Source organism: Idiotropiscis lumnitzeri, chromosome 17 (assembly GCF_059441095.1).
Source record: "Idiotropiscis lumnitzeri isolate Australia: NSW breed Sydney's pygmy pipehorse chromosome 17, RoL_Ilum_1.0, whole genome shotgun sequence".
Lineage (NCBI taxonomy): Eukaryota > Metazoa > Chordata > Actinopteri > Syngnathiformes > Syngnathidae > Idiotropiscis > Idiotropiscis lumnitzeri.
Window position 1 is genome coordinate 11658207 of NC_142407.1, and position 27684 is coordinate 11685890.

At 40.6% G+C, this 27684-nt stretch overlaps 3 protein-coding genes across 8 annotated transcripts in view; all 3 read left to right on the top strand.

Annotated features, from left to right (window-relative positions):
* Window positions 1-332: 332 nt before the first annotated feature.
* Window positions 333-6881, top strand: stip1 (stress-induced phosphoprotein 1). Its single transcript, XM_088280388.1, has 14 exons — window positions 333-438; window positions 2326-2535; window positions 2628-2769; window positions 3110-3251; window positions 3515-3695; window positions 3786-3912; window positions 4061-4163; window positions 4931-5051; window positions 5226-5322; window positions 5404-5528; window positions 5628-5664; window positions 5746-5849; window positions 5930-6102; window positions 6212-6881. Exons 1-14 carry the CDS (start codon window positions 430-432, stop codon window positions 6282-6284), a joined length of 1644 nt encoding a protein of 547 aa, XP_088136514.1. The 5' UTR covers window positions 333-429; the 3' UTR covers window positions 6285-6881.
* Window positions 6882-7643: 762 nt separating this feature from the next.
* rps6ka4 (ribosomal protein S6 kinase A4) lies at window positions 7644-16838 on the top strand. Of its 3 annotated transcripts, none has more exons than XM_088279781.1 (19): window positions 7644-7906; window positions 8421-8546; window positions 9011-9082; window positions 9560-9627; window positions 10118-10268; window positions 10409-10524; window positions 10689-10796; window positions 10895-10975; window positions 11143-11246; window positions 11568-11718; window positions 11809-11970; window positions 12149-12274; window positions 12370-12503; window positions 12676-12769; window positions 13222-13392; window positions 13593-13784; window positions 13876-14035; window positions 14605-14768; window positions 14877-16838. In XM_088279781.1, the coding sequence occupies exons 2-19, from the start codon at window positions 8459-8461 to the stop codon at window positions 15087-15089; spliced, it is 2355 nt and encodes a 784-aa protein (XP_088135907.1). In that variant the 5' UTR covers window positions 7644-7906; window positions 8421-8458; the 3' UTR covers window positions 15090-16838. The 3 variants fall into 3 exon arrangements, with proteins under 3 accessions (XP_088135907.1, XP_088135908.1, XP_088135909.1); XM_088279782.1 differs by having other exon boundaries at window positions 8425-8546; XM_088279783.1 differs by having other exon boundaries at window positions 7644-8546; window positions 10898-10975.
* Window positions 16839-17670: 832 nt separating this feature from the next.
* flrt1a (fibronectin leucine rich transmembrane protein 1a) overlaps window positions 17671-27684 on the top strand; it is a 48586-nt gene continuing 38572 nt past the window's right edge. The window contains exons 1-2 of one of the 4 annotated variants that reach the window (XM_088279962.1): window positions 17671-17814; window positions 18213-18293. The gene's annotated coding sequence lies outside the window, so the exon portion shown is untranslated. Of the gene's footprint in view, window positions 18128-18209; window positions 18294-27684 lie in introns of all 4 variants that reach the window. The other 3 variants (XR_015839619.1, XM_088279963.1, XM_088279964.1) reach the window with 3 other exon arrangements.

Here is a 27684-nt window from a genome sequence, read left to right on the forward strand (position 1 = left end):
GTACAGAATTTGGTACCTTCAGTGTCTATAAAGAAAATCCGATATTCCATAAGCAACATTAAACTGCTTGTCAGAGATACGTGTAAAATATACTACAGTGCAATTATTTTCAGCTTTATTAACATCAAACCCTATTTATATCTAATTATTGTATTTTTTTTATCAATGAGTAATGCGGGTTTGTGAAAATGGGTACTCTTAACGTGCAAAAATCTACTTAATTCAGACACGTGTATCTTGGTTTGACAAGAAAATGTTTCTCGACTTTTTCAGCGTAGCTATGCGTTTCCAATATCTTCGGGAAGTTTCCAGGGATGCTATTTATTGCAAATGCGGATTTCGACAGTCAACAACTGGCAACCTGCACGTTGTTGAGGGGGCGGCGCTAGTGCACGCAGTAGTTTCTGGAAGGAACCTCATGCTTACAACATGGAGAAAGTGAGTGTTCTACAAATCTTTTCTCCCCCCTACATGTATACGTTTCCGTCGTTTTACTCATGATTCACTTCAACTTTCAATTATTTGAAAGTAGCCTCGATACGCGTATGTACCGAAACATTGTCATCGGTCAGCTAAGTTAGCTTGATTGTCCGTGGCTTGTGAGGTTAGCTATCAGCTAGTAACACGCCGTAGCTGCTTGGCTCTGTGATTTAATGCTTCATTTCGTGCCAACCTTTCGGATCGATGTTTTTTTTTTTTAATTTGCCAATATAAGCGGGACAGTTTTCTTGGTTGCTGTGAGGGCACAAATAATGTAAATCATCATTGTCTTCTCGGTGCGATGTCAAAGTCAAGCAAATACGTCAAGCAGATGAGCTGCGATTTAGCGTCACCGTTGCTGTTTGATAACGCTATACAGGAGAGTTTACCTGCCGATCTCCCATTCAAATTTGAATAAATATGTCACTGCAGGCTTATGCACACCGTTAGTCAATAATTAGCACACATCAGCTACCCTGAGCGCGATAATTGTAAAGATTGGGTAACTGCATTAAATGACACATCAATTCCGTTTTGTTAATATGTTTTATGTAAAGTCTGGCTTGTAATGAAGCCTCCATTCTTATACACGTGCTGCAAAAGTATTTCGGTTGCTTTATTCAACCGCCTGTGCTCAGTCCGGAAGATCTTTCTAGATGCACAGGAGGCTGGTGTCATGACTGCACTGTTTTTCTTTTAGCTCCCGGCGTTTACAGTTAACAACGAACACATGTATTACTACTCGATTTTATCTAGGAGTGTTTTACAAAAGTTACACAGGAGTGAGGACTAGCAAACTCTCACCAGAAGCCCGCAAGGTTGCTAAACGCACTGAGCATTGCATGCATTGCATGCAAAAAAAAAAAGTGTGGTCCACTTTACTCGCCTGAAGAGGGCACAGTGGTTGTATTTGAGAGTATCCGAGTTCGTTTGGATGCTGATGTGAGCCATCGCTTGCCTTTCCTTGCATCGTGTGGCGAGTTCATTTTATTTTGTATCCTATCAAGGCGGTTTGCCCCGTCACAGACGTAGAGGAGCAGTCTTTGAAATTAAATTATGAGAGAGACAGTCAGCAGGAACATGTACCTTTAAGGACATTTATGCAACGGCTTTGTTATTCCTGTTAAAAAAACAAAACAAAAAAACATCTGCAGCGTTCATATCTGCCGGGGTCACTAAAATGGCATCCCTGGTCTCAAAATAACTCGCCAGTGACGGGACATTGTGGTTTCTTAAGGATATTTCCTAAGTGATTTTTTGAAAATGTAAACATTTATCATTATTAATTAACAATTTAAGTAAAAGTAATTTGAGCAAGCATGTTACTTTGGAAATGTACTATGTACCCAATAAGTAGCTCCCAGTTTAAAAAATGTTGGTGACTGCTGTTTTATACTACAAGACATACAATTCTATATGTTGCATGCTATTCACATCAATAAGCAATCATTTTTTTTGTCTGTTTTCTGAAAGCATTTAAAGTGACCCTCTTCATAGTGCTTAAGGGCGGATTGCAGCAACATGTGGTTTGTGAATTTATTCGTAGTAGTTGCACACAGCGAGTGTAATGCCATATGTTAATATAATTAAGTACCTTGCACGTAAAATAAAAGATCTGTTCTGTCACTTGTGTTGCACCTGTCTGACATGAACAGATGCCGGTTTCCTTTCGCTTGCCTTTGGCAGCTGTTCAAGTATATTATCCAAAGCAGATCTATATCGGAGAAAGTCAGCACGTGTTTTTCTTAACCATAAAATGTATTTAAAAAAAAAAACAACCTACATGAGCGACGGTGTCTATTATTGTCAGTTTGTTTCATATATTTACCGCCTCTCGGATCACAGGTGTCTGCATTGAAAGACCAAGGCAACAAAGCACTGAGTGCAGGAAATATTGATGAGGCGATACGCTGCTACACTGAAGCCGTGACACTCGACCCCAAAAACCATGTCCTGTTCAGCAACCGCTCAGCTGCTTATGCCAAAAAAGCCAATTATCAAAAGGCTCTCGAGGATGCCTGTGAAACCATCAAGATAAAGCCAGACTGGGGCAAGGTGAGGTGGCTTGTATTTATCAGTAATCCTTTTGACAGTCAATTCCCTGCAGTAATCTAAATTGGTGAACAATCTCCATTTTTATCAACAAGGGTTACTCCCGTAAAGCTGCGGCACAGGAATTTCTTGGACGGCTGGAGCATGCAAAAGCGACGTACCAAGAGGGCATCCGGCATGAGCCAAACAATCAGCAGCTGAAGGAGGGTTTACAGAACATTGAGGCCCGCCTAGCAGGTAGATCTTTGTATAGCACACGTGATTTTATGTAAGGATGCTGAATGATAAGACTCGAGGTGCACAGGCTTACACTTGCAAAATATTTGCTGATTTTCTGGCATGTTATCGACCAAAACAGCGACTGGATCTAAATTCATATTGGTTTGTGCATTTGAAATTATTTTTTGAATTAAGGGCTGCAAATTAAAACATACAATTCATTGATCAAGCAACAAAATGATCGCCAGATTAATCAATAATTCATGGGGCCTACAAAGTACAAGCGATTAAAAGCTGCAGCGGCTATATTTCAAGACTCACAAGACCCTGCTGATCTTGATTTGTTTTTGTATTTCAGAGAAATCAATGATGAATCCTTTCGCCATGCCTAACATGTATCAAAAGCTGGAGAATGATCCTCGAACCCGTGAGCTCTTGGCAGATCCGAGCTACAAAGAGCTCCTGGAGCAACTCAGAAACAACCCCTCTGCGCTTGGCACGTATGTGCTTTTAGTTTGTGTAGGAATGTTCAATAGCACTTTTCTTTCCAGAGCAGTTAGAATATGCAGAGTTATATATTTTTATGCACTCGATGTTTGTTCTGTGGTGTCTTTTGCGTTACCGTAGTGACCATGTACGTGTAAAACACCTTAAGAGGATTATACAAGACGTTTGGCTAACATTGACATGAAAATAAAATAAAAGCAAAGATGAACTTATTACCGATGCTATCAAATGATGTGGTTTACATTTTGGTTTGTAGGAAGCTACAAGATAAAAGAGTGATGACCACACTCTCTGTGCTGTTGGGACTGAACTTGTCCGGAATGGATGAAGAGGACGAGCCCGCTCCCCCTCCTCCACCAACCACTACATCGACCAAACCTAAAGAGACGCAGCCTCCCCCTTCCACAAACGAAGACCTTCCTGAGAACAAGAGAAATGTGCGTCAGCCAATCAGGTTCTTTCCACGGGGTCGTCACTGATGAGTTTGTCATTTGAAGCGTTCATTCTCTTCTTTGCATGTTTAATAGGCCTTGAAAGAAAAGGAACTTGGGAATGCTGCTTATAAGAACAAGGACTTTGATACAGCGCTTAAGCATTATGAAGAAGCGATCAAGCATGATCCAACCAACATGACTTATATTTCAAATCAAGCTGGTATGTTCTTTTGAAGTATTGTAAATTTCACAACGCAAATCTGCTTTGGGCAGATGTTGTGAAATGGTTTGCTAGAAACTGTTAATATAGAAGTGACATTTCACATGTGCATTCACGCTTGAAATGTTCTTTTCATGATCCCTTCTAGCCGTTTACTTCGAGCAAGGGGATTTTGAGAACTGTAGGAAGCTCTGTGAGAAGGCTATTGATGTCGGCAGAGAGAACCGTGAAGACTACAGACAAATTGCCAAGTGAGCTCAGTTTTTTTTTTTTTTTTGTTGTTGTCGATTGTGAAGCAATTTACACAAACTCTTGAATCCGAAACTGTCTTCAGCAATTTTGAAATGTACATAAAATTTGGATGGGATAATTTGTGCTGGGAACGATTGATTGACTACAGAAATACATCTTACCATAAAATGTTTAACCCCAAAATATTTACAAGAACACAGGCTAGTCAAAAACATGACATTGTGATTAAAATTGCGTTTGTGGTAATATAAGTTGAGCAGCAAAATCCACCCGTTTTTAGCCATCTCAGGGGGCGGCCATTTTGTCACCTCCGTTGACCAAAAATAACATCACCGTTGCTCAGCTAACTACCAATCATTTCTCAGCTTCACAAAACAGGTGAGCCGTGATTGGTCATTACCTGAGCAACGGTGATGACATTTTAAGTCAACAGAAATGACAAAATGGCCGCCCCCTGAGATGGCTAAAAACGGGTGGATTTTGCTGCGTCAATCTTATTCCACAAATGCAATATTAATCAGAATGTCCTATTTTGACGAGTGAAGGTGCATGGAACATTTTACTGCAAACAATTTTGGGGCTTGACTTCCCCTTTAATATCAAAGTTAAGTTTGACTAGTCTTGGCTTATCCTTTAAGTAGTTGAACTCCTCTCGGTTTTTCAGCTCCGTTTAAGATGCCTTCGCTGAAGAGAGTTCGACTCTCACAAAGAATGATCTTTGGAAATAGTACGTGCTCATATCAGTCTCGTTCTTCTGTTTTTGAAGGGCACTGGCCAGGATCGGCAACTCATACTTCAAGCAGGAAAAGTACAAAGAAGCGGTTCAGTATTTCAACAAGAGTTTAACAGAGCATCGCACCCCTGATGTCTTGAAAAAGTGTCAACAGGTGCAATTCACGCCCTCATCTTTTATTTATAGAGTTGTGTTCCCTCCCATTCCTCGGAAATTTAAAACGTTTAATATTTGTCGACATAATGCTAAAGCTTAAGATGAAGTTGATTGCTGAGTCCTGCATCAAAAAATAAATTCCAGCCACTCATGTTTTGACCTGATTCTGCAGGCCGAGAAGATCCTGAAAGATTTGGAGAAACAAGCCTACATTAATCCTGATTTAGCTCTGGAGGAGAAGAACAAGGGAAATGAAGCCTTCCAGAAGGGTTTGCACAACTACATTGCTAGTTTTGTTTTATTTTTGAAACAATTCCTGAGACGGTAAAGTTATCTTGTGTTCCTTGTAGGCGACTATCCACTGGCCATGAAACATTACACTGAGGCCATCAAAAGAAACCCGATTGATGCGAAGCTCTTCAGTAACCGAGCTGCCTGCTACACTAAACTGTTGGAGTTTCAACTTGCCCTAAAGGTCCGAACACCACCATTTTTTTTAGATCTGATCTGAACCCTCACATTTGAAATGTATATAACCATTTAAGCATTTTTTTTTTGTTTTCTCGTTGATCAGGATTGTGAAGAGTGCATCAAACTTGAGCCCACATTCAGTGAGTTAGACACCATCAAATTATTTAAGCACGATACCTGCAAAGACTTTTTTTGTGCTAATTTTTGAAATATGTCTACAGTTAAAGGCTACACACGCAAAGCAGCTGCTTTGGAGGCAATGAAAGATTTTTCCAAAGCCATGGATGTGTACCAGAAGGCTTTGGAGCTTGATTCTGCTTCAAAGGTATTTTAGTCCAATTTAGGGACGAACATATTGGTATGTGTCGTGCAAGTGAGTTTAAATCTTTTGCATTTGGCACTCAGGAAGCCACAGAAGGCTTACAGCGCTGCATGGTCAGTCAGGCAATGAGGAACGACAGTCCTGAGGAAGTCAAGCAAAGAGCCATGGCCGATCCTGAGGTACAGCAAATTATGTCCGACCCCGCCATGCGCATGATCCTCGAGCAAATGCAGAAGGACCCTCAGGCGCTCAGCGAGTAAGTTTCACAACTTCTGTTTATTTTCCTGCATCTGCTTTTTTAAATGTTTCCTTAAAAAAAAAATAATGACTGTTTTTTTTTTCCCCTTTCTGTTTCTTCACTTCAGCCACTTAAAGAATCCAGTCATTGCAAAGAAAATTCAGAAACTCCTGGATGTCGGACTCATAGCCATTCACTGATGTGACGCCAGCCAAGATTTGAAGAAACACTGAAAAGGGGAACAAAATGCAAATTCTCTAAATATTACATTTTCTTGTTGCCTTCAAAATTATACTCTGTGGTATCGCTTAAAACGTGCCCCCCCCTTTTTTTAACCATTTCAAGTCCTGACAGTTTTAAATCTGACTTTTTATTTTATTTTTTATTTTGCGCCACTTGGACATCAGATTCCAGAGGATGTGCCCCTAAAATCAAAACATGAATGGACATCTTACTCTGTACTGCATCAGATCAATTTGTGTTTTAAAGGCCTTTGTTCACTGTAAAGCAGATCACATTGTTCTCTTAAAGCAAGAAAATCGTTAGAGAACAATTTTCACAATCACAGTTGTCCTCACAAGTTGAAATTGTTTGTTTGCTCTGAATGGCTTGACTCAACACAGTGCTTCAAAGTTAAGTGTTGATGGGTTTGCTTCGTTCTCCGTCTCTTTAACGTAAGATGGATTCACCGACCTCTTTATACTGGATTTGTGTTGTATGATTATAGGCAACTTATAACAATTTAGTCTCATTCAAATATCTGCTGTTGAAATTATTAAAATTAATACAGCAGCAAACAGCGGTCTTTTTAATGCACGCCCACGCCATGATATAATAAAAGTCCCATGAATTTGATAGGAAACTATTTGTGGATGTGAATAGTTAAATGTAATTTTTATTTTGCTTTTCTATATTCCCAGAGATTGATCACATTTTTTATAGTCATGAAGTGGTACTATGGATGTACAAAACAATGGTTTTCTTTTTTGCAAAATGTGTTCTTTTGAAGTCAAGTCACAATTTGTGGTCAGCTTTGATTAGCTTTGCATTTGACACAAGTGATTTAAACTGTCTGGGTTGCGGGTAATCTACAGAAAGATACAAAACGGAAATATTAGAATCTAATGAAAAAGTAAAAATATTTTTGTTACTCATTTTAAAAAGTGAAACCTGTGGAGTATATTATACAGATTAATTAGCCATATATTCAAATATTTAAAGCCTTTATTTTTTTGCAAGTTGATTATGATTTACAGATTGTGAAAATCTGAAATTCCGTGTCTCAGAATTACGATATTTTTAAATGGCATTTGCTAAGTCATAGAGGCACTAATTAACTAGAAATACCTGCAAAGGTATGGGATTTTCAAAAGCCATTATCAACTTGCAATAAATAAAAACAAATTCACTCAGAAATGAAACTACATTAAGGATTTCACATTCTGAGACAAGAGACAAAAGTATTTCACTTTTTCAAGTTATTAGGGCAAAAAAATCGTTCCATTTCTGACTGGTTTGAGATTTGACACATCCACCGTGGTCCCGCCCCTATTTTACAGTCACGTGACGAGTGTCGCCCAGGTTGTGTCGAAAGCATCCTGCTACGTTAGCACTTAGCTAGCAGCTGACCTGACATCAAGTGATGTGTTAATATTTCTCGAACAAATGGAGGAAACGTGAGCGTGGCTCTTGCGGAGGCAGAGAAGACGAGGAGTACCCAACTCCTACATGGCCTTTATCGGCGAGATCAAGAAGACACTCGCCTCGGCTAATGCTACAAAGTTTGACGGACAACAAGAGCCATTTGCTAGCTAGATTTCGGGTTGTCAATTTACTACTTACTACAGCACTGATTGTTGGGGAGCCAGTTGTCATATTTTGGCGATCAAAACCGCGACTCCGCCTTACACGCCTGTGGATTCATATTCACGTCATTTGCTCCGTCTCACGGGAGCGCTAACGCGAATGCGATCGAATATACATTTTAAACTATTTAGCAACTACTGCTAACGCTGTTTCCCAAAACCTTCAGTGAACTATAATACGTACGTTATTACCGCAATACACCGACGCGCCTTTACCAGAGAAAGTATCGATTGATACTATTCAATGTTCAGAATGTAAGTGCTTTCGCTGCTGCTTTGTTTGTCGCGATAAAAAAAAAACAGCACGATGCCATACACTAGAATTAATAACAGGGCGACGTGTTTGTGCACATCTGTCCGCTCATTTCCCTAATCCTTGTGCGCTCCACAATGCAGCAACAATAAATACATTCTAGCTGCGTGCAGTGAAATATTGCAAATATCAATCTACCGTCTTATAATTCATCTCAGATAGTTTGTGTGGAGGGGAAAATATTCTTGGTGAAGTTATGTCGGGGGATACGTCGGATAGTAGTGATGACTCTGATGCACAAACAAATGAACGAGCCTGTACCGTCGAGCATCAAATCACCAACGGTAAGTCAATATTGTAATAGTGTAGTTTATGATTCACTGCCAAGATCATTATTGAGGGCAATATAACACGGAAAGCAAGATGACACAAACCTATGTGTAAAACTGTGTGAGTAAATATATGAGATGTGTGAAAAAATACTGTTTATGAATATGAAGAAGCTGCGCTGTTTTACATTCACTCCTTATATTTTCAATTAATAATTTGGACAAGATTCCACACCAGTCAGTGTTGACATGGCTGCACTTTTACTTTATCTCCAGAGATTTCAGGCTGCCCCCAAAATTGAATACGTTTAGTTTAGAATAGTATGACATTTGTTCATCTAATCAATGCGACCTAACTTGAAAATTGGAAGTTGATTCTTCTGTCGAGAAAATATCTTTTGTAGTTCATAAACAGTACACAACACTAAGTGAGGTGTATAAACAATAAATGCAGATTCTTCTCTCCCTTTTGCCATCAGCTAACCTCACAGGACACACTGAGAAGGTCGGCATGGAGAACTTTGAGCTCCTCAAAGTGTTGGGCACTGGAGGTAAAAAGAGATACTGTGCGGCATACCTGGTGAAGAACTTGATTAGATGATTCCACTTATACTGGCAGCAATCCGCGATGCTCGTTTGGATCATATACATCCTTCCTTTGCAATAATCTGTGATGCTTTTATTTTCAAACCATGAATGGAAAAAAAATCATTCATTAAATTTAAATGCAGGGCTGCCAACATGTAAAAAAAAAAAAAATTACTTCCTGAACAATTTCTCAGAATTTTCTCCTTTTTTCAATTCTGTCAAGAATTGCGTACAGGACAATGTTTACATAGTGGGGGTAGTTTAAGGCACACCTGTGCAATATGCTTGCAGTCTAATCATCATCTTGATATGCCACACTTGTGAGGTGCATGGATTATCTCGGCAAAGAAGTCCTCACCATCACTGATTCACAATTATATTTTTCTGCATAGCTGTTTTTTTAAAGTAATTGATTATGAAATTTGTGTTTTTCTATCCAGCGTATGGAAAAGTGTTTTTAGTGAGGAAGAACAGCGGTCACGATGCAGGCCAACTATATGCTATGAAGGTGAGCTAAGTACGTTTGCGCGGCTTTGTATGACCCAGAGAGAGTCTAAATTGAACACCCATTTTCCGAGATTTGAATGTGGGAAACGGTATATATTTTTTTTGGGTGTGACTAAAATGGTGCAGAGTGACGCAATGTGTGACACATGATTTGCTTGCCGATTTTTTTTGGGGTCAAATTTGGCCAATAACGTGCTTCTCTGTGGTGCGTCACGTTTAAAGGCAGTTGTTTTTTTTTCCCTTGACAAGGTCTTTAATTCTCAATACAGCTTCATCCCCTGATATAAGAGGCTTTGCACTATTGCACACGTTAATGTATCGCTGTTGTTTTTGTCAATACTCGTACACATTATAGGTCACATAAACGGTCCAAGTTTTTAAATTTGTTCTTTTTCTCTCATTTTTGTGGCGTCACAAAAAAACAAGCATTTGAACAGGGCTGTATATCCACTGCACCCTGTATATATAATTGTATAACGGCAACTCTACAGGTGCTAAAGAAAGCGGCTATCGTTCAGAAGGCCAAGACCACAGAACATACTCGCACCGAGAGGCAGGTGTTGGAACATATCCGCCAGTCGCCCTTCTTAGTCACACTTCATTACGCCTTTCAGACACAGAGCAAGCTGCACCTCATCCTGGGTGAGTGAGACGAGGAGTGAGCCAAGTTGGATGTTTCTCAATTTGTTTTTCTGTCTTTATATTTTTCTTCTCAACTTGTATTTTTTTCCCCTCGACATATAATGTTGATAACTATCTATTACGTGTCTTTGTGTTTCCAGACTATGTGAGTGGAGGGGAGATGTTTACTCATTTGTATCAGCAAGATCACTTTTCTGAGGCGGCGGTGCGCATTTATATTGGAGAAATAATCCTGGCTTTGGAGCACCTGCACAAGGTTTGTGTGCTCACTTGTAAATAAATGTGCAGGTACTGGGTCTTCAGACATGTAATATTGCATAATATTCTAAATATAATAACAAAATACTTCCTAAATATAATTACAAAAAATGAATTGTTCAAAATTTGTTTGTGTTTTGTGGACATGTTGTATTTGTGCAGCTCGGGATTGTGTACCGCGACATCAAATTGGAAAATATTCTCCTGGACAGTGAAGGTCATGTGGTATTGACCGATTTTGGACTCAGCAAAGAATTTCTGCAGGAAGAGGTATTTTTCAGAAGCACAATGTGGATGATATTGATTGCAGTCATATTTTTCTTCCAGAAAGATTTGTTTTTAACTTTATTTTTTCCCTTATGTTCTAGAAGGAAAGAACCTACTCTTTCTGTGGCACCATTGAGTACATGGCGCCTGAGATCATCAGGGGGAAAACAGGCCATGGGAAGGTAATTTGACAGTCAGAAAAGAAAGTGGCAAACTGTACATTCAAATTCTACATACACACCAGAGAAGGGTGATTTTTTTTTTTTTCACACTGAAGACAATAAATGAGGAGTAAGTGACATTCACGTCTGCATAAATGGTTGGCTTTCCCTTCATGTGATGTTTGCAGTCAGTCGATTGGTGGAGCCTTGGAATCCTGATGTTTGAGCTGCTGACGGGAGCGTCGCCATTTACTTTGGAGGGAGAGAGGAACTCCCAGAGCGAGGTGTCAAAGTGAGTTGTCATTAAGCCAAGCCAACATGGTTTCATGGGAATTTAGCTACAAATCATGCCAAAAATGAATCGGCGTGGTCTTAAAATAACTAATAGCCAATCACAGAAGCCGGTTATACCTGCAGCGATGCTCTACCCAAAAGAGGAAATCCCTTTGCGCTGCGCTTCACAAAATGTGGCGGATATGCTGCGCTAAACATTTTTGCCATGGAAACGCAAGATAGTTATACCCCGCTTGGAACTTTTCCTCTGTTACTGGCTGAAAACGTTTTATGCACGAGCCAAAGTAACTCGTAATATGTTCCATCTCAATCTCCTCAGACGTATTCTCCGCTGTGATCCGCCATTCCCCTCTATGATTGGAGCCACTGCTCAGGACCTGATTAGGAAGCTTTTGGTGAAGGATCCTCACAAGAGGCTCGGTTCAGGACCGCGGGGTGCCGCAGACATCAAGAGCAATGCTTTCTTCAAGGTTCTACTTTGCTAAATGAGCTCGGTTTTCTCAGATGATGCTCTCGCTTTTATTTTCCGAGTAACACCTGGCATACGGCTTTCCCAATAGGGACTCAACTGGGACGATCTTGCCCAGAAAAAGATTTCCAGCCCGTTCAAGCCTGTGCTGAAGAGTGAACTTGATGTGGGGAACTTTGCTGAGGAGTTCACTGGGATGGATCCAGTCTATTCTCCAGCGAGCACACCCCCGAGCACTGACCGCCTCTTCCAGGTTAGTCCTCGTTTACCAAATTGGGACCTGCGAAATAACAGTGCTCTCCCATTTAAACTACCGTACTCACAAAAAGCGGTAGAGAATCTGGTGAGCATGAATGCCTTTGCTTTTTTCGTGCCATATCAGTTTTTAAAGTTGTCTTTGTATGTACCCAATATATCTTGTATTATCTTAGGGCTACTCCTTCATTGCGCCTTCCATCCTGTTCAATAAAAATGCTGTCATGGGCGACTTTTTGGAATCTCAGGTTCCCGCCGACCGACCAGGTTCTGCCTCGGTCCAGCGCAGTGCAATGTTAGCGGTATGGAAGTTGGAAGAATAATTCTGTATACTTTCTCCTTTATCATCTGTGCGTAACACTGTCATTTATTTTTCTTCTTCTGTTTGTATCTTTAGGAATCCCAGTTTTTTCTGAACTATGAGCTGTGCCTCCAGGGGCCACCCTTAGGTGAGGGGAGTTTCTCAGTGTGCAGACAATGCACACATAAGCAGAGTGGCCTCGAGTATGCGGTCAAAATTGTCAGCCGCAGGTGAGCTTGAAGTCTCCGATCATTTTTAAAAATTCAGTTTATTTATTTATTTGTATTGATCCAGGGTGATAGATGAATGACCACTCTACAGCTATTTCTATATGCCTACCTTTTATCTGTGTTTGTTTTAATGTCTTTCCGTAAATAAAGCAATTGTTTTTGTCTTCTTTAGAATGGAGGTCAACACCCTGCAGGAGATTGCTGCTTTGAGGCAATGTGAGGCCCACCCAAACATTGTTAAGCTCCATGATGTCTACACAGATCAGGTAAATTGGCACAAATAAAGCCTGCAATGACCAATATGTGCCTGGCCCACTTTCGTTTAGCTGCAGTTGAATATGGTCAAATGTGCAAATAAATTATTTATAGTTTATTCAGAGGTTTCGAAGGTTGGCAAACATTCATAGCACAATACATTGAAGGGTGGACCAAGACACAATATGTTGTTTAGTTGACCGAGAAATGTCACTTGTGTGTCATGAATGGAATGTGTTAAACACAAAAAAAAATAATTGTAGTAAACAGCCGACATGGCATGAGGGATGAACGTAATGTGCTGGATGTCCTTCATTTTTGCCGGCCACAAATTTGCTGTTTAGTACATTTGTCAGGAACAGCTTTTGTCAGTCAAATCAGAGTTTCCAAATGATGCCATTGGGAACTGAACTGTACTGCATATTGGAGTAGTTAGTTTGACACGGTCGTCGTCTTCTTTCAGTACCACACCTACTTAGTGATGGAGCTTCTGCGTGGAGGCGAGCTGCTTGAAAGGATCAAGAAGAAGAAATTATTTGGCGAAGCAGAAGCCAGCCAGCTGCTGCAAAGCCTGGTCTCAGCTGTCAGTTTCATGCACGAAGCTGGAGTCGTGCACAGAGACCTAAAACCGGAGGTGAGCCCACGTAAACAAAAATAAAAATGTTCCTCGAGCATTGGTGCTTCGTGGAGCACTTGCAGTATTTGCAAAACCATCTCCATCATATCAGATTAAGTTCCTGCAAATAAAAGGAAACTTTTGCCTTGCTTTATAAGGAGGAGGAAATGTAACCACAAGACAAATTTCAAAACAGCGTGTATTTGTTCCCCTTTCAGAACGTGTTGTTTACAGATGAGAGCGAGAACTCTCTTCTCAAAGTCATCGATTTTGGATTTGCCCGATTGTGTCCCGCTGGCAGCGCCCCGCTGCAGACGCCGTGCTTCACGTTGCAATACGCTGCACCCGAACTTTTTGAAAGTGCAGGTTACGACAAAGCCTGTGACCTCTGGAGTCTTGGCGTCATCCTGGTAATATGAAAACGGAACCTAACATTGCTGATTCTGAGACATCTGTCGCCTTCGCTTAGGCTCTGACCTCCATCTGTGTGTGTTTTATCAGTACACCATGCTGTCAGGCCAGGTGCCGTTCCAGAGCGAGCAGGTGGGGATGACGTCGTCTTATGCTGCCGATATCATGCATAAGATTAAAGAAGGGGATTTCTCTTTGGATGGGGAGCCATGGAAGGGTGTGTCAGAAGATGCAAAAGAACTTGTTAAAGGTATGTAATCAGCTTTTGGTAATTGTGCCATTCTTCTCGAATGTGGATAATTAATTGATTATTACACAACGTGTTTTCTTTTCTTTTTTTTTCTTCACCTTTTAAGAGTTGTTACCACTAGTGGTGGGCATACATTTTAAATTAAGAACACGTCAGTCGTGTTACTTAATGAAATTAACCACTAGGTTATTATTTGGTCATATGTCTTGAACCAACTAATGCAAAAAGGGTTTTTTATTTTTTTATTTTTTATTTTTTTATGACTGTCAACTCGCAGAACTTGAATGGTTTATCAACTTGGATATTGACCTAAAATTGACAAGGACTAAAATAAATAAAATAATTCATTAATAAATAAATGGCAATTGGATCCCTAATGTTTTCTATCTGTTTCAAATTTGCATGTTCCTGTCATGGCCAAATTGGGTTTCCAGGGTCCCCTCCCACCTCTAATATAATACTCTTTTTTTATTATTATTATTTTTTTTACGATCATTTATTGCACAGACCTAATGCAAACACTCATCATTGATTTTTATCTCAAGCCTGCAAATCTCTTATGATTGAAGGACTACTGACAGTGGACCCCGAAAGGCGTCTTAAGCTCTCTGATTTGAAAGAGAACAGCTGGTTACAGGGCGGCGCGTCCATGTCCACCACACCTTTGTGCACTCCGGATGTGCTTGAGTCCAGTGGGCCCACTGTGCGCACATTTGTGAACGCCACTTACAAGGTAACAAGCTGCATTGGTTAAGCAAATCGCTCTCTCTCTCGTCCCCCCCCCCCAAAAAAAAAACCTTCAACAAAAATGTGAGATGTGTTTTCATTTTCCTGTGGCCAGGCTTTCAACCGCGGTAAGAGAGAGGGCTTCTTTCTAAAAAGCGTTGACAATGCCCCCCTTGCCAAACGGCGGAAACTCAAAATGACAAGTACGGGCGTTGAAACCCGATGGAGTTCGTCCTCTTCATCCTCCTCTTCTTCTACTTCCTCCTCTGCCTCTGCAAAAGCATCGAAAGCACAGCCAAAGCAAAGTGTCAGCCCAAAGCAGAGCTAACCTTAGTTTATGCAGAGTTGCTCAGACAAGTACAAAATGTACAGATAAAACCAAGTGTCGGTTTAACCGTGATGGTTTTCAACGTCAAGTTGAATTCCGCTTTATTACAATGTGACTGAGGTTAAAATGTATGTCATCGTGCCTCATTTTCCTCTAAACTACTAATGCTACCAAGCTGTAGTTGGGATATGAACATGCATAGAAAAGCACAATGTGGCCTCTGAGAAATTCATAAAATACACACGCTTTGTATTTTATCACCATACGTCAGTAACTTCCCACACTGAAAAAAAAAAAATCTGTTTGAAAATGAAGATGCCTTTTTTCACTGTGGAAAAACAGCACCTGGCTTTGTAGGGTTAAAGGGAAAAACGAGCCATTTAGAGCCAAAGCCATATTCAAGTCAGTCCGAATTGAGCCGAGTGAATACATACGTTTGCACATGGCAGATGCAATGGTGATATCAGTAAAAATACGTATTTAATAATGCCGTGGTGGCAATATTGGGGGCTTTTACATCTTGGGAGGGCAGAAATGTGTTCTGCTGGTTATTTTTTTCTGCTTTTTAGGCTGATGAATAATTGTTTGCACTTTGGGCTGAGAATGTAAATGATCAAAACTGAGCTTTTGAATCTTTGAGGGTGCATATAGGAAAAGTCACACTATAAAAAAAAAATCTTTTAAAGACGAGCTGTTTGCTTACAGAGTGGACGGTCGTTTTAAAATTTATTACAGCTCAAATATTTTCCATTACCGTCAACTTTTCATGAGTGTACTGAATGAAGAGTTTCATTTTCAGTGTTGGCAGCATCCATAAATGTCCCAGTGGTGTACTCCCTGGGAGCAAAGGTGGGGGCTGTTGCGATTTTACTTGCTGTAAATTCTTTGCCTTATGTCCTGGTCATTATCAAGCATGCATATCTGTTGTGATCGAATTTATCTCACATTTAGCTTGATCAAACATATCAATGTATGTGTTATTGCTATCGTCCTGCCGGAGAAGTTCTGCCTCAGTCTTGTGAGTTACTGGGTGGACTTTTTAACCTGAAATGTTTTTACAGCTCTGACTTTTAAACAATCGCTTTTTTTTTAAACGATCAGAACGACACTCTTAATTATGATTTTGATTTAGATCTCTGAAAACCACCTCGGTGAGATCTGCTGTATATACTTTGATTTACAAAGACAAATTAGGTCTGTATTTGAAACCGTTTTAATAGTATATTATTGTCCTAAAGTAATGTTTGTTTTTATTTTTTACATGTTGCACAGTCATTTTCTCAATAAAATCAATTTCAGCTTTAAAGGTGCTTTCACTGATATTTATGATGTGTAATTGACTTTAAAGCTGTGGTAATGGGGTGTGTATTAAATGGGCTTTTGTGTACGAGGACTGTGAACGTCTGTGCGTGAGTGTGAGAATGTTTATGGTGCTGGGAGATCACTTGTATTGTCATCAGTGTACCAAATGAAGCATTATTGTATGATTTTTGTTTCTTTAAGTTGTTTTCATGCCTTAGTCTCTTTGTTTTTTGGTTTGAAAGGAAGCAGGATGTTTATGAGCATTTCACTTAAACTGTGCTGATTGGTGTGGATAGGTTTGTAGTAAATCATTTTCAATGTCCTGTTTCTGACTTTTTTTTTTTAACTTGACTATTGTATTGCGATGCACTGTCGTTGATGTAACTGGGATTTATTTGCACCAAAACCATTTGTTTTGCAGCAAAATAAATATTACTTTTGAATAGATGCACCTTTCTGTGTCTTGTTTAGCTCAATTGTTGAGTTGGTGTCCATGTTTGGTGTAGTTTCTTTTATTCTTTACAGTACATACATTCTGACCTTTCCTCTTTTGAGGTTAATCCTTGAAATGACACGTAACGCCTGCAGGGGGAGCTCGAGCGCAAATAAAATGTATAGATAATCTTCCACAACATGAGATCATGGGAAAAAAACAGTTCAAATCTTGCATTTGGCTAAAAAAAAAGGAAAGTATGAATGAGCACGTTTATTCTGTTTTGTGCCTTTCAGCAGTTAACTAAATTCTAATGCGGAATCACTGAGGAAGAAAGTGGCCCGAGTGATATTTGAACAGATGGCGCTGAAGTCATTACTGTACTTAAAGGTTCATTAATGTTCTTTGGCGGCTTATCATATCTTCCATGTCGTCCTTAGTGCTACTAAAGAGGTACTTATAAATGAACTGTCTTTTAAATCCTTTGTGACCAAGCACAAATTGTGCACATAAATGGACAGTACAGTAGGTGATCGTGGAGTAGTGGTGAGCACATTTGCCTCATAATTCTTCAATGCAGCTTTTGAATCATTCTATCATGTAACTCGTGCGCGAGACGAACCTACTCACGAAATGGGCAAACTAGCCTCCGAACACGTTTTTAGCGCTACTACCAACTGTTTGTGTATGAAGAGACCTGAGACAGCATTAAGCATTCAAGCGTGCCAGTATTTCCTTATTATGACGTCACGTACCCGCGCCTCCCACCTGCTACTGGGACATACCATTAGAAGAGAGGGGGGGGGGCAATCCTGTCACGCCAATTGTGCGTACTTAGGTCCATTGGCAGGGGTGCACGTAACTGGTGCCCAGGTACGCATGCGCAACAGAAATCACGGATGCGTAACGTCATGTGCGTCACGACGCGCCTTTGCGCACCTGTACACGCTGCCATCAATCTACTATATCATCTGAAGCACAACGAACGAGGTGAAATATGCAAAACAAAAAACCAACAGACTTTAAGCCACTTTTTGGGTGTTTCACCGCCAAAAAAGAAACGGCCAAGCGAGCCTGAGCCGAACAAGAGAGCATTTTCTGAAAATTGGCTTCAAGATGTGCCGTGACTTGGAGCTAATGATAAGCGTGCTGAAATGTGGTGCAAGATTAGCCGCTCACATCCATGAAAAGAGCAAAGAGCACATGATTATTGCCAATAAACACGCTAGCCGAGAAGAAATAGCCAATCGTCCTCTTGTGCAGTGGCGAGACAGACTCAACGACGAACAACAGCAAACTCTGTGTAATACTTTCTCCTTGCCTTTCATGAAACTAGGCGTACACGTCCCATGTCTTCCTATTCTGATGATATTTCTTTACTGAAGCAGCTTGGAGTGGATGTCGGGAGTGCGTGGACCATTGGGCACGTTCTTGGAGAAGAAGAACGAGACAAATAAGACCATAACAAGGTAAGCGGATTTGAATAGTAAATTAGCCAGTTGATGATGTTGAAATAAACCACTGCCGTCAGCATCGCTCCTGCGGCGGCGTCATGCACGGACGCTTTTTTTCAGGGGCCGGAACGGGGTCGGGAGCCGACAATTATTATGAATAAGGACGGAGGGTCGATGTCGGAACGGCACAGAAATTGTGGCCGTAGGGCGGGGGACTGACTGGCAAAAAAGGGTCAAGTGCCCAGCTCTTACAAAATGCGACATTGCGCTGCAAGCCAGTGGAAGTGATTGGCATGCTTTGCAGCATGCACAATTGATCGTTAGCTTGTCAATATATTCTTTTGCTACACTTCGGAGGCGCACAACATCTTCAACGGGCAGCAAAGGCCACTATCGCTTTTGAGCATTGCTCTCAAGAACAAGCACTTCAATTCATAAAACTTTCATGCACAACCGTGAAAACGATCCAAAATCCGAGGTAAAACGTAAAAGGTTTCTTGTCTAAACTTAAAGGTGGATACTGAAGCTCTGATAAGATCCACTTGGAGCTGAGCGACTCCATGCAATGTCCTAACTGATGCGTATGCCTGATGAAATATTAAACGGTGAATTGTTTGTCATTGAAGGCCCCCGACGCTCTAATGGTTCAATGTTCAAGTTTTGTGCGCACTGATGCTGTCCATGCAACTGAGCCCCATAAACTCCACTCCACCGGGGGTCGGTAGGCTTCTTGGCACTGACATCGCAAAAGCCACTCCGAGCAACTGTGAAGTGATATAGTGTATGAGCGAACATATCGTGCAGCCTTTAATCAAATTAATTTTGGAGTAGATCATTAATAATATATTGAGTGGATAATAAAGTAGTATATTGAGCATGACAAAGACTGATCTGGATGGATCATTTGAGAACACAGTCAGCAGGATCTTCATGCCATTAAGTTGCTTGCTGGCACCATTTCAGAGCTCGCGTGCAAAGAAATGAAACATAAAACACTATGAACAAGCCATTAGCGTTCGCTGAAGTAAAAGGGGTGGACAGAATTTACCCATGATGCAGTCTGAGAACCGTGTGACTTTTAAAAAAAATATTTATTCATTTATTTATTTATTTATTTATTTTTTAAAAAGTGCTACCTAGTATAACTTATTTGCTTTTAAAGCAACCATCGCATTTTCTCATATCGTCCGAGGAGTGTAATTTTAAAGCTTAAGGCTCTAAAGTATGAGATTGCAATTAAGCACCAGAAAACAGACAAAACAAGTAAGAAAAGACCGTATTACATTTAGATGACATTAAGGGGGAAAAAATGACCAACAACTTTGCATCAAGTTTTCCGTATTTTAACACCAATTTATGATCTCAACGTAATTCTTGCATGATTTGATCTGATCATTTCTAAATAGAAATAATATGATGAATTCATTTTCCTGTCCAGCGCCCAACCTCCCTCAATAAATCCTTTTTGAAATCCTTTTATGTTCCAAATTAATTTATTACCTGAGGGCCAACAGAAATTAAAGCTCCCATTAATTAGAATGTCTGAGAGGTCCGTGGTTGAAATCCCCCAGGCAGGTTTTGGGCTATTCGTCTGTGCGGGCGGCATAGTTGCAGCCGCTCGATTCGCATGACTTGCTGAGGGGCATCAGTGGATGGAAAGCTAGACGAGTGTATGCGTATGACTGCGTCCGACCTCCGACCTTGGTCCTCCTCGGACCCGGTGGCATTTACACGGGCAACTTTTATTTGGTAGCAGCCAACTCACGGAACTAGATCTTGACATAAAGATCCTCATGCGGTACCTTATTGAGCCGTTTGTCCTTTAAACAAAAAAAAAAAAAAGGGGAGACAATGAAGTCGTCCGACGCCGAGCTGATTCAAACATCCGGCCATGACATTTTTTATATGAGCTGCCTGTGTTGTAATTGCCTCGCCGAGGATGCTTTTTATTATTATTATTATTATTATTATTATTTTTTCTAGTATTTGTTAGACCAATTGAATTTTTTTGCTGGGAGGAGATTAGTTGGAGAGTTGTTGGTGAGTAGTGAGAGTTTATATTGGAGACTGTTTTGTAATGATTGCCCCATTCATTGTCTGAAACGGAGACTCACCACACTTCGACTTTTCGGTCCATGAAACGATAAATCCAGCTACAGTATTATTGTAAAAACTGTTTGCTAGATTTCCTGAATTGGTACGGCCTTTCCGAGGTAAACCTTGAAAGAATTATGTCTTTAAAAAGAAAGACTACAAATAAGCACAACACAATGCAAAGGAGTGCGCAGAGTGATTTCTTTGTTTTTTTTTTTTCCCCCCCTAATCTAAATTATAAGACATCTCTCTCTGGCACTGTTGGATGCACGTGCTTGCTATCGGATCGCGCAGAGTCGTGAGCAGTTTATTAAAAATGGAAGTCATGCTAAATGAGCCTGTAACTCTCAACCCTTTCAAGATGTCTTAATAGATCCAGCGCATCTCTGACAAGGTTAAACGCTCCAGGAAGCTGCGAGAAGACTTAACAGACTAGATCATGGAGAGAGATGAATACTAACCATCATGGAGTGGAGATTATTCTGTAACGGTGGACATCAACGTGGATTAGTACCGGCAGGACATGCGCCCACTACAGCAACATATCTTTTATGCTTAAAACATAAATTATGGATGCTTAATAGTGATCCCTTTTAACAATTTCACTGATCATCTCAAATGTTTTGGCCACCATTTTACCAGAAAAAAAAAAAAAAAATCCTGTCATCCCATACTGTTGGACTGCTTCTCTGGAGGCCACGTCGTGAATGTATGAAACATGCGATGCTCAAGCTTGGATGTGCTATCACTTCCACTCCACATGGCTCGTGTGTCCTTCACATGACACCACTCAGGATGACTTCAGGCCCATTAGCTTGGAATAACTCCAAGCAGTGGAATTTGTGGAAACAGTGCGCCGTGTCACAACATGACGTACTGTGAATAAAACATGATCTTTGTTTGCCGAAGAGTGCCGCTAAAGTCTTTGGGATTAGCTGCTCGGATGCATCTTTAATGACGTGCTTACACGTTTCCATGTATAATGGATTCATAGAATCTATGGAGGCTTGCACATTCTATAAAAACCGTGTTTGATTTGACGTTGAGTTATATTTAGAGTTGGAACGGTGGATGACTCACAGTGCCGAGGCCGTGGGTTCGATACCGGCTCCTGTGTGGAGTTTGCATGTTCTCCCCGTGTCTGCGTGGGTTTTTGCTGGGTACTCCGGTTTACTAAATTGGCCCCAGGTGTGAGTCTGAGCGCAGAGGGTTGTTCGTATGTGTGCCTTGCGATTGGCTGGCAACCAGTTCAGGGTGTACCCCGCCTACTGCCCGATGACAGCTCGGATAGGCTGCAGCAATTGAGGCATTAGGAAGTGCAGTACCTATTTTCAACGGAGGAGGCGCTGTTGTTTTAGCCTTCATGATATGGTCGTCTACAGAACGTTCAGAGAAAGTCATGACATTGATCGATCCTCCACTTACACAGGCTGAAGCGGACAAGAGCAAGAATGCGCACACGAACCCCGACTGGTTAGATTTCGGACATTGAGCTACGCTAAATTTGTGTCAGCTCTCAGGAGGCAGACGGTGGCTGATAGCTGCCAGCAGGCAGGGCAAAAAGATGAAGAAAAAAAAAAAAGATGTGAACGTACGGCAAAATGAAGCACGACACATTTAGATTGTTGCATTTAATGAAGTTGCACAGCCATGAAAACACTCTCTCTTGAGGTTTGAATATTTTGCTCGCCGAGGGAGCTTTAATAAATATTGAGATGGGCAGCTCGTAAGCACAGAGTGGATTCAAACAGCCACAAGATGGACTTTCAAGGCAAGTGTTGGTGTACTGGACTTCCTCCATCAGGGTATTGGATACGGAGGCAGCGAATGGCCAGTCTGCCTTTTAGGACACGGGGCTTTCAAAAGGACAACCTGTCATTCGTTATTATGTCTCTCAGTGATCTGGGTCAAGCCCTAGAAATGCATGAGTGCATTTACAGGCGCACGCAAGACTGACGCTCGGCGCACACAAACGCCGTTTCAGGCAAAACACAATAACTCTATTGTGGAGTGGCGCAGTGCTCTTATTAAGAGTCTCTAAACTGCTCTTTAGCTGACTCTAATGTATACGCCGGCTATCGGAACGCCCGCAGCCATCGCTCAGGCCTCGCCTCGTATGTGCTGAAGATGCCGAAGGAGACCTGGAATGCATTCTTGACCTTGTGCACAACAGTGAAGCATTCTAATTAGATGCTTCACATACGGCAGGAGGACCGAGCACAAGTATGTGTGAATATGTAAATGTGTTTTTGTGCATGTGGGCACATGCTCAGAGTGGAAAGACACGAAGCGTGCGAGGTGAATAGTTTACACCAAGGGAGGAAATTGTGTGCTGTGGTGGCTTTTATTATTAATTCAGTTACTCTGCGTATTGCTTCACTGTTCATTTCATGTTTCGGTTCTTGCACTTGAATAGTTTTACACGGTTGTGTAACTGTTCCTGAAATGAGCACGATGATATGAGCATGTACAGCAAAGCAACACTTTGTTATATTAAAAGTGAAACACAACTCGCGAGACTTAAATATTAAAAAGATTATCGATGCTTTGTGTGAAGATATCGTCGATTTATTTGAGTCTCATACACTTCCAATGGAATTCTTTCCTGATGTCCAAATAAGCAAAATCACAGCCGAGATGGTTTTCAATAATGCAACCCAATCTTGTTTCAATGAAACACTTGAACAACCAGTTATGATGACGTAAAAGTAAACATTTGAGTCATTTTGGTTTATGAATATATTTTAGTGGCTGAAAAACTGTAGCGCATAATACTCGGTGTTATTTTTCTTGCTTTGTGTAGCTGAATGAATGAAGACTTCCGTGACTGCTGGTGATGGGAAACTGAAACTTCAAATTTGCTTTATGAACCAGTTGTTGTATTTTTGAGTCCTCTAGATGGCACTGTTGGTTTAAATAAAGGGTTTAAAAAATGGCAAGTCGGTGTGCTTTCAGCTCAATGTTGAACAGAGAGCGCCATCTACAGGAGTTCAAAAATACTACAACTGGTTCATGAAGCAGCTTTCAAGCTTCATTTACCCATCACTGACTGTCGCAGTAAAAAAATAAATTAAAAAATGACAATCGTTTTGTGTTCTCTACTCTCTACTACCTACCCATCCTGATTAATTAAATCATTCACTGCCATCCCAGGTAGAAATAATTTTTTTATCCGTCAATGGCAGTGAATGACTTAAGGTTGCAATTGACTTTGAGCGAGATGATACCCTGCACTGGTCACGAGCCAAGAAACACCCAACTAAACAAACAATCTTTCGAAAAAAAACCTCACCAATCATTTTCCTGAAAGCTTTCGCCATTGAAGAAGAGTAATGTGAGTTTGATTGTGCCAGTGCACTCTCTTCTTTGTTTTGGCCGGCCGAGATGCACCCGTTGTCTGTGAGGACACTACGGGTGATCTATGGGCAGCAAACAAAACTCTCCACTCCTGCACAAGCGAGACGTCCTGATTTTTATCGCTCGACACGGCCTCGATAATATTACTGCGCCGTATTTCGTGAGACAGAGGAAGTCGGCTCGGCAATGTGGCAAATCACACCTTTAATTGGGATTATCAAAAAGTATATTTTGATGTCTTCGGCAAGTGTGGAAGACGACGCTTAATACTTACAATAACGTTTTTGTTATTGTTAAGATTGTGGCAATGTCGAATAATAATGATAATAATAATAATAATAATAATAATAATAATAAAGGCACAAGCTAGCAAAATGAGTAACGTACGAAGCCCAGGGTCACATTATGCGCCCCTGCTCTGCACCTAACTCGAAAGTTTCAATCAAAATATGTGCTACTATGTTTGCAAAGATATATTTTTTTGAATACAGATTCTACATTGGATTGCAATAGATTATTCACGAGCCTGACGCTTCCATTGCTCTTTTTTTTTTTTCTCGTAGCACAACTCAAAGGCATGCATCACATGAATAAATAGAATCAAACGACCCGCAAGGACAAACAAAATGTGCTGAGCATAACTTATTGGCAATCGCGGGCCATTCCAGTTGAGTTTGACAGCTGCTGTGGCTGTCGCTGAGTGATCCCACTCTGCTCAATGTAGTGTGAATGAATCCGATGACTGTTATCACGCCGTAATGGGCCACTACCCATTGTGGTTGGGTTAAACGCTTTGTTGATGCCATGAATAGGCAACAGCGATGGAAGGCGAAAATGACAATTGTAACTCTTTGCTCGCCGTGACGCTTTTGACACCTTTTTATGATCATACATAAATTAAACCCAATGCGTGAATGGATGTGGTGAACCTCTTTGCGCGTTATTGAGAAACGAAAGTGATCCCAACTGGAGTGATGCTTAGATCCAGGCCAGACAGGAAAACAGATTTTTTTTTTTTTTTTTTGGGGGGGGGGCGTACTTCAAAAGGTTTTTAAAAAATGAGGTCACACACTGCACGCTAAATCATCACATACACGAGTCCTTGAGACTTTTCCGTGAAATAGTCCAAACATTTTTCACTCAACAAAAGGAATGATAGCCGACTGTACAATAATTATGCTCCGATTGATTTTTGTGAAGCTTATTGTAATTAATTATTCATATTTTCCTGGATTTCACGACCAATAATTGAATCTAAAATACGCTCAGCGTCTCTTAATTATTCATGCTTCATACAACTCTTGACCTCTCAGCCCAGCGACGACTCAGCACAACATTTAATATTGTTATTTGACACCATCTTATAGGTGAGTCACGTGACCCGGATGGGCAAAGCGTTTGAGTTCAAGAAGGCAACCATGCGGTGCAGGAATGAATGAAAATCAGCTGCACTTTGTCCTGTTCGATTTTTGTATTTTTTTTTTTGCATGATGTTTTTGAATTTCCTAAAATGCTGGTGCCATAATAATTCTTTGTGACTTTTATTATTAATTTATATAATGTAATGCTACAACTTTAACCAAATAGGTCACAAAGAAAAAAACACAACACACGTGCAAGAATATGGATTTATATTTTAATGTAACTTAAGTTTTCGTTGTGTGCCGTTTGACATGATGTCAACTGGACAAACCCCGTTGGCCGTGAACATTAACGCATTTCTAATGCACCATTTGGGAAGAGCTATTATTTTTTTGTTAGTCCAACCCATTTGATTTTTAGACCTACACCTCTTGCTGTAATCACCAACTCACCTAGTTGTGAATGTTTCCGCCGTGCATAACTAAAAATCCACCTTTTGCCAATGAGCTGCATATTTTAGTGCTCTTGTGATGATGCTCGGAAAAGCCACCTAAACAGCGTACTGCTTTTAAGGCTTCTGGCAAAGAGCCTAAGCACCTGGAGAAGGTTATGGCGCTCCCGGAGAAGTTAAACCTCACGGTCATGAGCAAAGAAGACACGGTTATGCCGCAGTGTGCCGCCATAATGGCAATAACGGGCGTACCGTATGGTACATAAAGAAGAACGATGCGGCGATAAGGAAGATCGTAGCAGCTAACTTTTTTAGTGTAGTAGTTATGTAGTGGTTACGATTGTGCAAAATCAGCACGTTGTGTCAGGATGGAGTCTGGCGAGAAAGCAAATAAACTGTACAGTGTTCCTCTCTATAATGTGGCTCATTAAACGTTTCCCTTTGGGCTGTAACGATACAATATCAAAAGTGAAACTCGCAACGCAAAACTGTCTTGGAATTGGCAGAGTTGTTCTTGCCATCAATGCAGTTACAGCCAGAGCGGAACGGAATATAATTAGCGCTATTATTATTACTTTAACGTATTCATACGAGGTGGTTTCTAGAATTGGTCACTAATATATATACTATATTAACTAGCTAATCAATTTATTGTTGACACTACAATGAAAATATTTGGCAGGGCAGCTTGATTCGTATAACACATTTAATACACAAAGTACCTCAATGTGCTTCACATAATAAAAAAAACAACTATTAAATTTATTTACAAACAAAATAATTTGACCATTTAAAAGCAAAGAAAGGGAATACCAAGTATCTTGAAAGAACTTACAGGGCAAGGACAAGATTTGGGGAAAATTCAATTTTTAAAAAGTATGTTGGTGAGAACATTAAAAACATTTACATTTGGGACTGACTGCGCTATTATTAATTTTATCATGAACTAATTAATTATTCATTTAAAATTGAATTTGATTAAATTCTTGATTAGTTCTTATGACATTACAGCATTTCACTTTAAAACCATTCCTTTCTTACTGAATGTGAAATTATATGTAGCTATGGCATGCTGTCATTGAAGGCACTCAATTCTTACTTAGCATATCCTGGATGCGCCGTTTTAGCGGCGCCCCCCCCCCCCCCAAAAAAAAATAAATAAATCAGGGCCGACTCCAGGGAGCATTTTTCATGCCGTCTTGAGGAATGCGCTGACATGCTGCTAATTTATTATCCCGCTAAAATCATCTTCTTTGACTTGTATTTTGACAACATTCAAATCTCTTTCTGATGCTAATGAGCAATATGTATTTTTTTTTAATTGGTGTCCGTCTCCATTTTTTTTTTTTTAAACTTGCTTAGTTTACAATCATCGTACATTTACTGGTTAGAAATGATTGCGCGGTCTTGAGCTGACATTTTACTTTTTTTTTTTTCAATTGGACATGAACTCGTCTGCCTTTCCTTTTTCAAATATCAATAGTGTACTCTCACGCTGTGAGAAGGCCCGCTTCCGAGCCTGAAGCCCAGTGGGTTGTTTATCTCGCCTATCTTGACGTAAGTGTTTTAGCCCGTTCATTAAGGTATTGTGTCCCACCTCCTTCTGCTTTCGAAAATGTCAATAAGAACCAATGTAGCGGTTGTGAATGGGCTCTGTGGAGGTTATTGATGCCATTTTTCCAACCAGCGGGCGCAGCTTTACAGCGGCTTTGAAGTTTAAGGAAACACTGCAGTAAATGTACACTTCATATCGAGTCATTGTGTTCGGTGAATGATTGCCCGAGCGGTGCCTCTAAGTGTTTATTAGCTGACAGTAATGACAAAGTGTCATTTCTTGGCATGATTCTGCAGGCATGGTTAAACGCCTCAGTCATAAATGTCCTAGTAAGACATCCGTTTTGGCAAAGGACTTGAGCAGAACAATTACAAGAAGGGCAACGCAGCTCTTGAAGACGTACATTTGTACATTCATTAACTCCTTTCCATGATGACACAGAACCAATAAGAGACAAGAAACGGCATGTTGTAAAATCAGTCACATCCGTGGATCCATTTTCTGTCCGATTTATTTATTTAAGGTCGTGGAGAGCGGAATTGTCGACAGTCCGTCGAACAACATAGCGAACAGATTCCCGTACGCGC